The 16,914-nt window shown below is 42.1% G+C and overlaps 1 protein-coding gene across 2 annotated transcripts; it reads right to left on the bottom strand.

Annotated features, from left to right (window-relative positions):
- Positions 1 to 2,784: 2,784 nt before the first annotated feature.
- Positions 2,785 to 15,217, bottom strand: lrrc4ba (leucine rich repeat containing 4Ba). 2 transcript variants are annotated; one of them, XM_085352840.1, is made up of 4 exons: positions 14,972 to 15,217; positions 3,219 to 4,731; positions 3,025 to 3,125; positions 2,785 to 2,844 (listed from the first exon to the last, which is right to left on the bottom strand). In XM_085352840.1, exons 1-4 carry the CDS (start codon positions 15,215 to 15,217, stop codon positions 2,785 to 2,787), a joined length of 1,920 nt encoding a protein of 639 aa, XP_085208966.1. The 2 variants fall into 2 exon arrangements, with proteins under 2 accessions (XP_085208966.1, XP_085208965.1); XM_085352839.1 differs by having other exon boundaries at positions 2,785 to 4,731.
- Positions 15,218 to 16,914: the final 1,697 nt, after the last annotated feature.

Here is a 16,914-nt window from a genome sequence, read left to right as displayed (position 1 = left end):
ATCAAGACGCTGTGATAAGGGCTGTCGCAGCAGCAACAGTTGCCAGGGAAACCTGATGGCAAGATGCTGAGGGTTGGAGGGTGGAGGGAGTTTTATGTGAGGACATGGGCACAATGCTCAGGTTGATTTGCTACCACTGAAGGAACACTGGCCGGCTCGTCGAGATATGGCACCTCAAAAGGAACGAGACGGACAGGAGAGGGGGAGGGCGACCGGCTGCCTTACGAGGAGCCGATGCTGACGGCGTTTGGCGCATTAGTCTGAGGGTGTAGTCATGGCAACGAGGTGTTGACATAGCGCAATCGCACTCTGAGCACTGTGATGGTGATGACATTCACGAAAAGTACAGAGCGAGTGTGATTGAGCTTGTAAACCGGAGCAGGGCCTTTCCTGTCCCCCTGTGCAGAAAATAAAAGGACCCAGTGCTGACCATTTCACATTCGCTATGTCTCATCTCAAGAAGAGCCAAAGGGACACAAACAGTGATACTACAAATAAAGTTGATTGTAACATAAAGAAGAAAAAAAATATATAGCCACCAAATTTCACAGACTTCCACTGCCATTTTATGTGCCAGTTTTTTTTTTTAATTTTAAAAGTGACCTCTGCTAACAGAACATCTCTCATAATTATAACCAGTGTAATTAGCTAATTATAATAACAATAACAATATTACAATAAAGATAACACTTGATTTAAAAATAAAACAAAAAAAATCAAACTAGATAAAAACCCAAAATGAAAAACACTTATCATAATAGTTTTGTTTCCTTTTTTTTTTTAAAAAGAGATCTATAAGGTTCTATATTTTTTTTTCATTTAATTGTACTTTTTCTTTAGAAAAAAAGTTCCCCCCATCTCTGTTTCCTGTACTGCACGTCACTTCCTTCCTCTTCACTGAACGAGCATCGCTTACCTTTAGAAATGCTTGGCAATGCCTGTCGTCCATTTAGTAGTTCCCTGCTGCCATGAAATCCACGCACACACGATAACACTGAGATACAGTTGCGAGATAATCCTCTGCAAAGATGCAGTCTTCGTCAAAGGTTCGTGTCCTGTCTTTAACGTGTGACAAACATGAGGGTTCCTGACTGCTTGAGACAGTTGGAGGAGTTGGTGAGAACTGGACTGAGGAAGCCATTTAGAGGGGGCCAAGTTATTTCCTGCTGATGCATGTGGAGTAGTGGCACGCCGTCCCGCTGCTGTTCATTAGCCGAAGTCCAACAGGATCAGTCATAAACAACTTCAGCGTCATATACAAATGAAAAAAAGTACTTTTCAGTTATTTGTAGGCACAAGTAGTAATAATAATAGTCGCATGAATGCTAATAATGATAACATAATCCCTTGGATAAATCTCAAATGATCGGCTGAAATCAAATCTGGAGACGTCTATAGAGCATGCTAAATCAGCATGTGCAACATTTTGTGTCATTTCATGTGCTAATCATTAAACGTTCATTATGACAAATAAAGCTAAACCTTGTTATCATTATTACCGTTCCGATTATTATTATTAACACTCCCGCTAGGCTGTAGCTGTACCAAACGATGGAGAGCTGTTGTCGTATTTCGTATTTTCGCAGTAGAGCATAAACACGTCCCTTCTCCGGTGACCCTGTTTATGTGAATGCGACAGGAGAGGGGAAAACACGCTCTGTGGCTACAAAAAAGTCAAGACCAAAATAAATTCACTCAAACATTTTGTCTGTTTTGCTTTTTTTTGTTGTTTTTTTTTCCCCCACTCTCCCACGTGTCCTTATGCGGCACAGTCAGTGGCCATTTTGTTCCAAGTTGAGGGAAGTAGTAAGGGGGGGGGAGGGCAGTGGGGTGGGGGGCACTAAAACAACTGTGTGTGTTTTTCTTTTTAATATATTCTTCAGACGTCGTAGTTTTTAGTCAGAAGCTTGATAAAGATTCTTTATAATTTACTTCTTTGAATGAAAATATATTTACGGTATATATAATATGTACTTTAGTCCTTTTTTTTAATACATCGCTCTTTGTCCTTCATGCCACGGGGTTTCTCTCCTCCCATGATAGCCCACTCTGTTGCTTTCTTCCCTCAAAGAAGACAGTAGCCAGTAAAGTGTGAAAGGGAAAAAAGTGAGAAAGTGAGAGAGAAGTGAAACCACTCGGAAAAAACAATTGCTGTTGTTTTCTCTCCCTGCAAAGTACTAGTCTGTGTTCTGAACAGTATCGCTGCTCTGCTCTGTATTTTAGTGCTTCCTGAAAACCTGGGACAGCACTGCTCACCCAAATTATTGTTTGTTATTCGGAGTCTCTGCCAAACACTAATCTGAAAACATGTTCAGTAGCCAATATTATGTCTCCCTCTAAATATATACACTGAGTGTGTCTGGAAATATACGAAGCTATCTGTAAAAAACACACAGGCTGTTGTTCATAGCTGTCCACTGGGTGAAAAGAGTTGGCTTGATCTTGGACTTTGGCAAAGACTATAGCGGGTTGCGCACATGATTGTGATTTTTGTGGTGATCGTTCCATGTGTTGGTGTCTGACTTAGTGTAAAATTATGTTCAGATGCTATTTGTGGGACTGATCAGATGCAGTACTGTCTCCTTCAGTCTTCCTATCTGCTTCTACCTGCCAAGATTGACAATACAAAGCAGCAACTACGAGAAATTTCATCTTTTTTTTCTGAAACCCGTCCACGAGGACGGTATAGGCTACAGTCAGTTCAAATATTCGCGTACTTTCTATATCACTGTCACTATCCAGCATCCCTTTCCTCTTACCTCATACTTCTACCCTCACTTTCACTCAGATTTGAGTCTCTTGCACATTTTCCTTGGAGCCACTCTTAAAAAGTAGTGGCTCGTTCTGGCCTTTCCCCATCAGGCCTTTCAGAGAATTGTGGAGACCCAGTTGAGGAAGGGGCACTGGGGAGGGCAGAGTGCCACCTGTCGGTGTTCCCCCACCAGTGGAGGTTGGAATCTGGGAACAGGATATGTTCTGTGACTGAGAGCATGGTGAGGGGTTGTTATTGTTGTTGAGGCCCACAGATCCTGTGCCCAGGCCCAGGCCCATCATGTTGTTGTTGAAGTGATGAGTTTTGTAGTAGTGGTTGAGGTGCTCCGATCGAGCCAGGTTGGGCAAGTTGACTATCTCTGGGTGGTGCAGCCTGAGGCTCTGGGTACCTCCAATTCCACTGCTTCCGCTCTGTGTCACGGTGGCTCCGCCTGAGATGCCGCTGCCCCGACCACTGGCCCCAGCGCCGAGCTCATCCTCCACATTGATGATCTCGATGGCACGTGCAGGGCCGTGATGTTTGTGCAGCTGGTGCTGCTTCCTAAGCTTGTAGAACACCACCAGCATCACGGCTGCCATGAAGGTTATGGCTACGAAGCAGCCAATGATGATCTTGGTGGTCTTCATCACATCATCCATTAAGGTAGCGTCTGTGATGGGCTCAGTGAAGGTGGGTCGAGTGGCGCGGGGAGAGGAGGAGGACCAGCTGATAGGCAGAGAGGAGTCTGTGGTAGCAACACCGTCTGGCCACAAATCAGAGGGAGTGGGGCCAGGTGGAACACGGATGAAGGTCTCATTGATGGCAACCAACGCATAATCATTACCTCCAACAGTATCCACAGTTTCCACAGTAACTGTTGTAAAATAGGTGTAATTGACACTAACATCAGCAGCAGTAACGTTGAGGACAGCGGTTGCAGTGGTATTTCCAGCAGCGTTAGTCACCATGCAGGTGTACTGGCCCGTGTCTCGCAGGGTTACATTGGTGAAGTTGAGCGTGCCATCGTGCAGGACCGATATCCGCACGCGGTAGGAGCCGTGGGTCATGAGAGTGCCATTAGGGGTGATCCAGTTGACGGATGTTGTGGATGTGCTCGTTCGACACTTCAGCTCGGCAGCCATACCCTCGGTGACATTGAGGTCTGTAGGTGGCTCCACAATGACGGGCGCATAGCAGGTGAAGTGGCTTTGGTCAAGCTCTCCAATGTATTTGCCTTTTAAGAATGGTGGAGCATGGCAACGAGCGCAGCAGGTGGTGTTGCTCGGCACCGTCTCTTTTAACCACCAACTAAGCCAAAGCACATCGCAGTTGCACACCCAGGGGTTGTGGTTAAGGTGTACCCTCTCTAGCTGGTGAAGGGGTGTGAAGAGATCGTGGGGCAAGGAGTGGAGGGAATTATGGGATAAGTTGAGCTCTTCCAGGTTTTTCAGGTCATCAAAGGCATTGCGCTCAATGACGGAAACCTGTGAGTGCATTAGCCACAGCTTGCGAAGAGAGACCAAGCCTTGGAAGGAGCCGGGACGGATGATCTCCAGCCTATTTCCTGACAGCTCCAGCTCTTCCAAGCGCACAAGAGCTGTTAGTTTGGGAATGTCTTTCAGCCCACACATGCCCAAGTTTAGGTACCGCAGATTGATGAGGCCAACAAAAGCTGCGTCTGAGATGAAATCCAACTTCTTGAGCTCACCCAGGTCCAGGCGACGTAGCGAGGGCACACGGTGGAAGGCATAGCCTGGCAGAGTCTCGATGGGGTTGTTGCGCAGCCACAGCTCCCGCAGCTTGCTGAGGTACTCAAAGGCATGTGATGGCACCAGCGTGAGGCGGTTGTCAAAAAGCTCCAGCGTGTTGAGGTTGGGCAGGCCATTGAATGCTCCAACTTCAATCTGACGTATCTGATTCTTGGACAGCTGGAGGATTTCAAGGTGCCTCAAGTGCTTGAATGTGTCCGACTTGATAACCTGGAAGGACAAGTAATGATAAAGTTACTGCAAAACATGTAGGATTATTAATGGAGCTTACTGAAAGAAAGGTATCTGAACAAAATGAAAAAAAGGAAGCTGTGTTTTACAGCAGCTATTTAAAACAAACTCGATTACACCTTTCATAATAACAAACCAAATACACTTATAAAATGTTAATTTGGCTGTCATGCATTAGTTCTCAATGAGAATGAAGATCAATAACAGCTTCCCTAAATGTTTAATTTGCTTTTTTATTTATTAAAGAATACCAAATGATATAAAACCTTTAGCAGACATGCAGCACTAATACTGACATTGTTTATTGTTTGTTTTTTTCCTTTTAGGGACAATGCACATTAATCAAGATTACTGTAATGTGTCAGTGTTTTCATTTTACAACTATTAAATTAATCTTTTAAAATATTTTAACTTATACAGAGAAGATTTTAAATGATTGTCAAACAATACCAAACAGCCATTTAACCAAAAAATGTCTCATTATATTACACATGACAATGGCAGAAAGGACACAGTGAGACAAAATAGAAAAAAACAAAACCAAAACAAAACACAAGCACGCAGCAACTAAGTGTGATAGCAGCTCTGGTTTCTTCTCTTGTGGTTATTTTAAGGTCTAAGATTACTTGCAGACTGTTATGCTCATTCCCACCTGCACATTTTTATCCTTGGATTTTGTCAGAATGCACTGATAGTTAAAAGTTAAAAGTTCATTTTAGCGCTCTCCCTTTAAGCTAAATCTCTTCCGATTTGCTTGTTCTCAAAAACAGGTGGGCTGGACCTCTGTTCCCATGGTCAGAGGGATGAGTCCGAGATGGCTGTATTACACATCGGAAGTGACTGGTTTATATAGTTGCATTAATACATTTAAAGTTGGATGTCTAGGCTTGTTCCTGCAAATATGATACACAGAGAATCAGGTGAGCAGTGAATAAACCTCTCCCCCTGAGCCTACAGGTAGAATCAGAGAAGGTGGAGGGGTTAAAAGAGCCTGCAGCAATGCAGGGGAGCAATGGCACTGACAAGTCAGAGGGAGAGATGCAGAATTTTTCAGATTAAATAGACAGATAAATTCCCGTGACAGATTGGTGATCTGTCCCCCATTGTAGCTTGAATAGTCTCTGGTCACCCCACGATCCTGAATTGGATAAGCTGAAAAGGATGGATGGATGGATGGCAAAACTGGAACAATGTGTTTGATTTCACAAGAGGAAAGTGAGTGGTTGATGGTAAGTATGTATCCATCAGTGATATCCACTCTCAGTGACATCATGCAGAGCCTAGAGTAGAAAAAAACTGCCTGAGCCTGAACATTGAGAGCAGCTTGAATCCTGATCTTTGGGGTCACGGGAATTACTTATTACTTAGTACTTATTTTGACCTCATTACTTGAAATTTTTCTCCGTATAACATGAGGATCCACCAACAGTATAAGATAAGATAAGATAACCTTTATTAGTCCCACACGTGGGAAATTTGTTTTGTCACAGCAGGAAGTGGACAGTGCAAAAGTTATGACGCAAAAATTAGAATACAATAAGAATAAATACAGTACACAACTGTACAGAATAGAATAAAATAATATACTATATACAGTAGAATAAAATAGAATAAAAATATACAATAAGATAAAAATAGAATACGAATGCTATATACAACTGAGTAAAAATACAACGATGCCAGAAAAGATTATTGCACTTAGTGTTATTGCACATGTGTGGATGTGTGTGCTTGATCAGTTAAAGTCTTTATTATGGAGTCTGACAGCAGTGGGGAGGAAAGACCTGCGAAATCTCTCCGTCCCACACCGTGGGTGCCGCAGTCTCCCACTGAAGGAGCTGCTCAGTGCTGTCACAGTCTGCTGCATGGGGTGGGAGATGTTGTCCATCAGGGATGACAGCTTAGCCGCCGTTCTCCTGTCACTCACCACCTCCACTGGGTCCAGAGGGCATCCTAGAACAGAGCTGGCCCTTCGGATCACCCTGTTCAGTCTCTTCCTGTCCCCAGCAGAGATGCTGCCGCCCCAGCAGACCACACCATAAAAGATAGCAGAAGCCACCACAGAGTCATAGAAGGTCTTCAGGAGTGGGCCCTCCACCCCAAACGACCTGAGTCTCCGCAGCAGGTACAACCTGCTCTGCCCTTTCCTGTAGAGGGCGTCTGAGTTATGAGTCCAGTCCAGTCTGTTGTTCAGATGAACACCAAGGTACCTGTAGCTGTCCACAGCCTCAATGTCCATACCCTGGATGTTCAGTGGTTGCAGTGGAGAATGCTTGTGCCTGCGGAAGTCTACCACCAGCTCCTTGGTTTTACTGGCGTTGATCTGGAGGTAGTTCAGCTGGCACCAGTCCACAAAGTCTTGAGTCAGTCCTCTGTACTCCTTGTCGTCCCCATCAGTGATGAGGCCGACTATTGCAGAGTCATCAGAGAACTTCTGCAGGAAGCACTGGGTGGAATTGTGGGAGAAGTCTGCAGTGTAGATGGTGAAGAGGAACGGAGCCAGAACCGTTCCCTGTGGGGCCCCCGTACTGCAGACGACCCTGTCCGACACACAGCCCTGAGTCCTCACATACTGTGGTCGGTCGGTGAGGTAGTCCAAAATCCAGGTAGTGAGGTGATGGTCCACTCCAGAGTTCACCAGCTTGTCCTTCAGAACCGAGGGAAGAATAGTGTTGAAGGCACTGGAGAAATCAAAGAACATGATTCTCACAGTGCTTCCAGCGGTCTCCAGGTGAGCGAGGGAACGATGTAGGAGGTGAATGACGGCATCATCCGCTCCAATGCCAGGCTGGTAGGCAAACTGAAGTGGGTCCAGTGATGAGCTTGTTAGGCGCCGAAGCTGAGCCAGGACCAACCGCTCCAGGGTCTTCATCAGGTGGGATGTCAGAGCCACCGGCCTGTAGCTGTTGAGGTCCTTGGGGTGTGAAGTCTATATATTTATATATATCTATATATTTTCCAGACAACAATAAAAAGCGTAATCGGCCCCTTTGCTGGATGTTCCAAAAAAGGAGAAAATCCTATTGCGACGGCTGAGTGGCCAAAGAATATTTTCTTCCCTGAAAGACAAATGTCTTCTTTAATTCTGCATTCTGTTATTCTTATGTGTTAATCTGTTTCCAACATGTAATTAAATTATGTTAATCTGTTCTTAGCAAATAATCTTTGGAATTTGGAGATGGTCTAGTTTTTGTAATGTTACAAATCAGTGCAAAAACAAACACACAAAGCAAAGCAAAACAAAAAGAAAAAACATTGCTAATGAATGACTTACGGGCTAAATGTATGTTTAAGTAAAGAAGCCATACATTTAAATAAAAATGTATTTTTCTCCTAATACTGATAACTGCTGACCCTCAGTGATTCCTGCTGCTGTCTGCATTTGAGAATGACTCCCTCTGACTATGGAGATAAACATGATCAAATTAAGGGTTTCCCTGGCCTCCACGTTAGACTTTCTCTTAAAACAATATGCATTTGAGTAATGGAGTTACACTGAGTGCTCTGATTTACAATCAGAGGTTGTAAATAGCAGGGATACAATAAAGCTTAAGTCAACAACTTTGGCTAACACCCACTGAGAATACAAATCTTTAGGACAATTCTGGACTGAAAAGATGGTGGATGTCCCACCCACGTCCTCAAAAACTCAATCAACAGCCAACACCAACGAACATATGAGCCAAATGTGTTCACATACTAGAGGTTCATGATAGGGCAAGCTGTGAGGCTGCACCTGCTGTCTTTGTAAAGGCGTCATTGTGAAGCCATAATTCAGTAGACTCACCCAAAGTATGTGACAATGAGTGAATCTGCACAAGAGGTAGTTTATTGAAACTAAAGCAACAAACATCAAATGTACTTCATGCCCAGCGAACCAGCTTTTAAAGCCTGAAATGCCCAGATGAGCTGCATTACCTGACGACCCTCCCATGTCAGACTATTGTCAGTAAAAGGAGGCAGGGACTCCCATGGAGATAGTTGGAGGTACGTCACATTGCATGGAGGCAGTATAAGCTTTTAAAGCTTTATCCTGGGCAAAAATATCAGACTTTTTAAGCTTCAAAAGATCTGATTTAACTAGTGACTCTATATTAGCCAAGAAATTTCTCTCCCTATTCACCAACAATTTAAGGAAGATACTGAGGCGTTCCAAAACCAGCTGAGAGACATAATCTCCCCAGCTTGCCATGGGTTTCCCCCAGGATCTTCTCCCACTAGGAAATGCCCCCAAACTCTCAACTAGGAAGCATCCAGGAGCTTAGACTGCTGCCCGCAGGACCCGGACCTGGTTGAGCTGTAGAAAAGATGGATTGATGGAACGGTGGATGGATGGATTCTGCACATGTAGTTTCACAATTGCTCTGTTTCCCATTCATTTAGAAAATAATTGCCAATTGGACGGCTATGGAATTGCAAGACTTGCTTCTAAAAGGACTGTTTTTGCCATTTAAGTTGGGGTCAAATACACCCAGTGACCAAAATAAAGTTTTAGGAATTTGATCAGTAGCCCACATTATGACTACAGCACAGCTCAACTTGTACTGATGAAAAATGGCAAAAAAAAAAATGGTCACTTTTAATTAGTAGTTTCATGCTTCATTCGACAATATATCACATGACAAAAAGCAGTTAAACTCTTGACTTTTCATTAAATCTGAAAGCACTGTGGTAAATTTACTGTAAACCCAACCCTGTCTTAACCCTGACCATATTTCAGCGCTTGCTGCAGACACAAAAGTGCTTTTCACACCGTTGTTACCGTGAGACTCAGGGGGCTTGCTACTGACACATTATAATCCCTTGCTAATAAGCTGATTATCAGTGTTGGACTACAGTATTCGCATAAAGTGTCACGACAAACGACAAAGGAACTATGAAATTAAATTAATACATTTTTACTAAATTTGGTGTGACAAACAAAAAGAGATGATTTTGTCTGCAGGAAGACATGAATCTGAACTCTATGGGTGCCACGGGCCCTGGACAGAGCACAGTAGCATTGGTGTGGTCCAACTGGAGCTCATTTGGCGTGAAGTCAAAGACACACAGTTTAGTGAGCGCGACTAAAAGCCCCTTAAATCTCTGACTGTTTGAGATATGTGCAGCCAAAGCCCTCAGTGAGGCACACAGAGGCTCCTGGAGTCAGGCCATTGCTTCTTCTGTATGTAGAGCAGGAGCGGGGGGAGAGGAAGAGGGGAGTTGATAGGCATAAGGAGGGAGGGGGCGAAAAGGGAGGGGTGAGGATGTTAAGAGGGGGTGGGAGCTGTCAAGGCTTTACTCTGAGGGTACTCAGTGAAGGAAAAAATAAGCCAGAGAATCTAGGATGCCTTCAGGTGTTAAAACATTTTTAGATTTTTAATCATTTCAAGTGGGGCTGCAGGATACAACAAGCCGAATCCAAATTTTGTAGGCTAAAAACAAAACGCAACAAATACTCTTCTTATTTCCTTATTTTTTTCTCCCCTTTCATGTTAACAGCATCTCTTAAAGCCTCACGTACCAAATCAAGTGGCGTGATGTCCCATTTCTGCTCCGTTAACGTCACATAAAGTTTAATAAGATGTTTTCTCCGAGGAATAGAGAATATCAGGCTGCTCGGTCCAATGTACAGAGCAATTTGACATTATAAGAGATGCACTGGACAATTTTAACAACGTTTAGGATACTCGTTGCTTTTCATTAGAGGAGATAAAATGTTGTGGAAATGAATTTAAAACCACAAAAGAACAAGGCACTGTCAGGAACATGAGGATGGATCCAGCTACATCAAATGCTGCAGCAAAGACTAAAATCAACCCACTCGGTTTATAAATTTAGAGATTCATGTGCTTTGTATCGATGGTCTGTGGTTAAATGATCTTCCCCTGCAGCTGTAAAGCCACAAATGCTGTCTAGGGACTCGAGATAAATTGGTAATGCATACAAAAGGCAGCTCAGTGTCATGGAAATCTGCCTTGCTTTCAATTCATAAAATATTCCCTCAGTTCACTAGAGGCTTAAGTGTATTTTTCTACCATTATAGCCGCTTACTTTCTTGTCTTTTCTTAGAAATAAAGTTTCCAAGAGAGAACCTGTATCAACAAGTTAATCCTAACATCCACAACTGCAAACGCAAATGTTCGCTCTGATAGCGGGCAAAAAATGCAAACACAAGTGTTAAAGACACATAAGTGTGCTGGTGTCTGTGTATGTGTTGATTTTTAGATGTGTGCATTATGATGTGAAAATCCTCAATCTGCTATACAAGATGCGACTGTGCTATATCACTGACTATGCAAATATCTCCTTTCATAATAAAAGAAATAAATGAGTTTGTAGAGAAGTGTCAATAGGTTATTTGCTGAAAAGAAATGCTGAAAATGTGGCGTATTTCAAATGCCAGAATGAGTGTTTTCTCTGTGCATTGATTGTAAAAAAGAGAATGAACCATGACCTCCAATCAATTAGTGTTATAGGAAAAATGACTGGCAGTCAGCACCTTCAGAAATTACATCATGCATCATGATGCAGCTTATGATGCTTACAGAAATAAACTGCATGTATTGTATGCTTTTCTTTTTAGCAGTTTATGTGTGAATATTTGTGTCATATTCCAGAGTTTCCCACACACAGACTTTACTTCGGCGAGTCGGTTAGTATATTTTGGTGAATCATTTTAGCATCTTTTTTTTTATTAATCTCAGAGAACAACATCATCTGCAGTATATTATTATTAGTATATGTTATTGGACATCCCTTCACTCTTGTTTGGAAAATCCAGTCATTATTAGCCAGCTAGCTCCAGCCCTCCCCCTTTTGTGTTTCCCCATTAGCTTAATGGCTAGGTGACTGGATCACTATTGTGAAGATCTACTATATAGTTTAGCTGCGTGAATCCTTCCTCTCTCACTCTGGTAGACTCCAATGGCTCGTTCTTGGACTGCAGATTGCCGTGGTAGTCCTTGTTCTTGAGCTGAACTGTATTCAATCTACAACCTGTAACAGATAGTGAACCGCTTCCTCTGCTGCCACCCAAAGGTAACCGAAGCAGAACAATCAGTATCAGTTGGGGGATGTGAGAGTCCTTTGAGAAGCAGCTGATTACTAATACATGATACCTTTTGGTAACTGAGATTCATAACAACAACAAAAGAAAGACTTTTTTTATTGTTGCCATTTTTTATAGCACTATAACTACTATAGGTAGCATATTAGTTCCTTGTTGTAGTGGTTAACACATTCCCCTTTACATCTGAAGGATACTGGGTTCCAGACTGGCCGGAGACAGAAACCCAGCCTCAGGGAATTAAAAGCTGGTGCTCTTTTTATGCCAATCCCAACCATTTCTCGATTCCCTGGCACAGCCCTCCCAAGACAAGTAAAATTTGGAAAATCTGGAGTAAAATCCAGAAAATCCAGAAAAAATCCAGATCAAAAATTTGAATCTATCTGCTGTGTCTCCCATGAGCAGGTACTTTTCTAGGTACTGCAATTCTTTTGAGAAGTGAAAGGGGAGGCATGTAGCTACAAGTGTTCTAGTCTACCTATATACTGTATGCTAAAGAAGGAGGCCCATTAAAAAACCATGTGAAACACAGAAGAATTCCCATAGCACCTCAAAATCCCTATGTGGGAGAGGGCGACCAGTGTAGCTGTTGCAATTGCTCTGTCATAACTCATTGATAAGAAAGTGATGATTTATCCTGATTTATCCTTATCTATCCTGCTTTGCAGTCCAAGGAGGAAATCTTCCAATTTTGCAAGAAATTTGGAACTAGTACAAACAAGCCACTGGTACAAACTACTAAATATCCAGTATTGTTAAATCCTACTGTTCATCCGTCATAACATACTTAGCAATTAAAATATTTGCAAAGGAACAACTTATAAACTGTTGTTTAGCTCACACGCCTGCTTTTGAGTGCACATGTACAGGGCTGTGGAAACGTGTTTGCCCCTTTTCTTATTTCTTATTTTCCTTCCATATTTGCTACTGTTTCAGGTCACCAAACAAATTTTATTATTGGACAAAAGCAATATAGAAAATGCAGGTTTTTAATTATTATTTCATTTATTTCATTTGACTAGAAAAGCTACCCAACCCTAGCTGGCTCAGGTTAACACATTTTTCTGGAGTTCAGTTTCCTTAGACACATCCAGGCCTGATTACTTCCACACCTGCTCTTAAACACTTAAAAAGGACTTGTCCGACAAAATGAAGCAGGCTAAAAGATCTGAAAAAGCAACGATCTAAAGAAACTCAGGGACAGGTGAGAAACAAAGCCATTGACATCTATCAGCCTGGAAAGGGTTGCAAACTATTTCTTAGGCCTTGGTACTCCAGTGAACCAGAGTGAGAGCCATTATCCACAACTGGAGAAAACCTGGAACAGTGGGGAACCCTCTCAGGAGTGAGTGACCTACTAAAATTACTTCAGGAGACAGAAGAACTCAGAGCAACATCTAAAGAAATGCAGGCCTTACTAGTTGGTTATTTAAGGTTAAGGTTATTTATTAAACAAGAAGAAAGAGGCTGGGCAAAAATGACATCAATAGGAGACTATCCGATTGTTCAGTCTGACGTCACTAGCCGTGTCTGGGTCTAAACTCCGCTGCAGGTCCATATATCAAACGATCACTATGGCATTACTGAGAGTTGAAAAACTGTCTAAAGTCTTTCATCTTTAATAAAATGATCAGCGTTCTGCTCTACCAGGTGTAACAATTGAGTTTAACATTCCAGGCATCCATGAAAACGGAATTTATGACATTTAACGGAGTTAGAAGTTAGCAGGGAGTTAGCTCGCTAGCTTCTATCTAACTACAATATAGCATGTCCTGACTGCGGAGTTTTGGAAACAAATTCAAACGTACAGCTCTGTTATCACTTCCAACATAAATGAAGACTACTAAACAGCAGTGACGTTTGTAGGGTTACTGAAGTTTGGCTAGCTGGTATATAATGATGTGCTACGTGACCGCTAGCGACACAGCTATGTTAGCATAATATAAACAAGCTAACTTTTTTGTTGAGTGTTCTCGGTGGTCAGGAACAAATGTAATCGCATGGCAGGATGCTGTAAAAGGACCAAACTTCAGCCAGGAGAACAACTGAGATAATCCATCCACAATACGAGGTTAGTCATTCATATACTGCTGCATGGGCTGGGCTGTAGTTACATCCTAAGGTTTTAAAAACTGAGCTTAAATAAATGATTAGTGGTAATAAAAGCCGAGGGAGGTCAACAGGGATCACTGACTGTTTTAGGAGCTTTTTGAGATCAAATAGAAGAAAATACATAACATTAAACATGTTAACAACACAAAAGCCATATTAAACGCAGACTACTTTAGACCCGGAAGTAGGATTCGTCGCGTCATCACTGAACAACCGGATAGGAGAGTTCCAAGCTGAAAACCACTGCTGACCAAACAGAACACAAAGGCTCATCTTCATTCTGCAGACAAATGAGACAAAAGTTAAACTTTTTGGAAGGTTTGAGTCCTGTTTCATCTGGGATTAAACTAACACAGCATCACATGAAAAGAGCGTCATAGCAACATTCAAACACGGTGATGGTAATGTGATGGTCTGAGGCTGCTTAGCTGCTTCAGGACCTGAAAAACTTGTTGCAATTGATGGAACCATGAATTCTAGCCTCTACCAAAAATCCACTTGTGTTATGTAGGACAATAAAACGCACCGAAACACACCGACAAGCATCTCTGAATAGCTCAAAATAAAAATGTAGTTTTTGGAGTGGATTAGTCAGAGTCTGGACTTAAATCTGACTGAGATACTTTGGCTTGACCTTAAACAGGCCTTTCATGCTCTACAACTCTCCAATGTAGCAGAAATGAAACAATTCTGCAAAGAAGAGCGAGTCAAAATTCTTCTACAATGATAAAAGAAACACTTGACTGCAGTTCTTGCTGCCAAAAGGACACAACCAGTTATTAATTTTAGGGAGCAATTGCTTTTTCATATAAGCCCAGTTGGGGATGAATAGTTTTTTCTCTTAGTAAATGAAATCATAATTTTAAAAATGCGTCTTGTATTTACTCTTTGTCTAATTTCAAAATTGGTTTAATGATCTGAAAAATGTAAGTGTGACAAATATAAAGGAAAAAAAACTTCACAACACTAACATCATCATCTCAGTGAATAAAAACATTAGTCATGCTTAGCTCTGCAATGCAGACTGAAATGATTTGACCTCCGTCCACCATTATTTACCTGTATTGAGTTCTCCTGCAGGTTGAGGTATCGCGTGTTGACTGATATGCTTTCTGGCACCTCCTCCAGGTTTTGCCTGGTGCAGATGACTCGGCTGGCCTGGTTGGAGCAGGTGCAGAGGGAGGGGCAGGTGGAGGCGGCTCCCACTAACTCCGGCCCAGGGAGGAGGAGCCGCAGCAGCAGCTGGGCCAATAGAAAGAGGAAGGGGGAGGGGCCGGGAAGGCAGGTCAGCGTGGCGATGCGCATGGCAACTGGGACATGACCCTGCTCTTTAATCCGAAGGTACAGGTGAGGTGACTCCACACTGGTGGATCTGTTAGAAAAGGTTTGCTTTCCCTTTGGTCCTCCAGTGGCAATTTGTTCTTTCTAATTCCGCATGCTCTGAGATGTTTCGTGTCCTCTGTCGAGCTCTGTGTTTTTCCCTCTTGTTGTTTGAACATAGAAATATGCAGATAAACAGATGTTATTCCCTTTTTTTCTGGTGCTGTCGGGGGATTCGAGTGAGGCTTTTTGTGAAGTGAGAAGAACCCAGGAGTTACTGTGAAGAACAAAAGAGAGAGAGACAAAGAGAAGAAGAGAGAGAGCAGATATTAAAGACAGTAGACAGACTACACTTTGTGTTTTTACCAATAGACAACGAACAGAACAAATAATGGGTAGGCAGCTACGATATAGCTTATCATGGGAGGGATTGTCAAAAAATCTTTCAGAAGCATTAGAACTTCTGTGTCACTGCTCATATCAAATCCCACATAATCCCTGAGCAGACATTTTGTCAGAAATCAAATCCTTACACACAGGGCAGATGGAAGCTGATTCTGTAATTAATGTTACGAGGTGGAGGTGTGGAGATACGGAAACAAACAATGTGAAGTGGGACAATCAGGTATTTTGGTTTTTAAAGGATTGCATTTTGTAAATCAATAAATCAGAAAGAAATTAGTTCTTGAAACATTGGCATAACCGCTGTAAACAGATAAGCAGTGTCACACAAAATCGTACTGAAACAGCATGGAAACGGTGCAGTTTTGCTTTTGAGGTTTTCCTGTGCAGATTTCAACTGCTCAAAAGTTTAGTTAGAAGAACACTCAGAGAAGAAGTGATCTTTGTACACTTGTTTCATGTTTAAAAGAATAAGATCTGTCGCCAAATAAACACGACAACTGTTGAATGCTGTGTTTGGGTGACAAATGTCACTTGCCTGAAATGTAATTCAGGAAAATGAGTTTTGTTGATTTGATGCAATACAGCGCTGAAAATATTAAAGCCTTGAAAGACAATGACATGGATCATTTTGTGCAACTTAAAGTTACACTTGTGAAGAAATGCATATGAATTCTGCACACGTGTTGTCAGCTCGACATGGGTCAGAACTCTTCACTGTGTAAAACTAAGCTCACCTGTATTTACACATCTGAAAAGGAGTAGTTGAACCAAAATCATTTTTATTTAAGGAAAAAGAAAGAAAACCTCAAAGACGTGGCAATGGTGGTGAAGAAGAACTCCCTTTTAACAGGATGAAATCTCTAGCAGTATGTGGGTCAGAGAAGGACACCCATATGTACTGACTAGTTTGGGTTGAGTGGAAAAAGACCCTCAAACAATTTACAGGACAAAACATAAACTACATGATAGTATATTTAGAAGTATATTATGGCTTTTACATTGCTTCAGAAATGGTAGTTTCAGTGGGTAGGAAAATTGTCAGTTTGGTAGGTCGAAGATAAACACAGCGCCATTAACAAATGGTTTGTAAAGTCACGTTCAGACGCCTCAATTTCTTTCTTTTTTTAGTTAAAACAGGTGCATGTTTTCTAAAATGGTCATCTCCATCCATCTTTTATATACAGTCTTTGGTTTGTAGACTTTTTTGACTGTTCAGGGGATTACCTGAATTATTAAAAGTAAGTTATTTAAAATCCATCTAAATTAAACCCAATTAA

The sequence above is a fragment of the Diplotaxodon limnothrissa genome, linkage group LG4 (assembly GCF_057381915.1).
Source record: "Diplotaxodon limnothrissa isolate DT_005_m linkage group LG4, D_limnothrissa_male_GT1.1, whole genome shotgun sequence".
Lineage (NCBI taxonomy): Eukaryota > Metazoa > Chordata > Actinopteri > Cichliformes > Cichlidae > Diplotaxodon > Diplotaxodon limnothrissa.
This window is presented reverse-complemented; position numbering and strand designations above follow the sequence as displayed.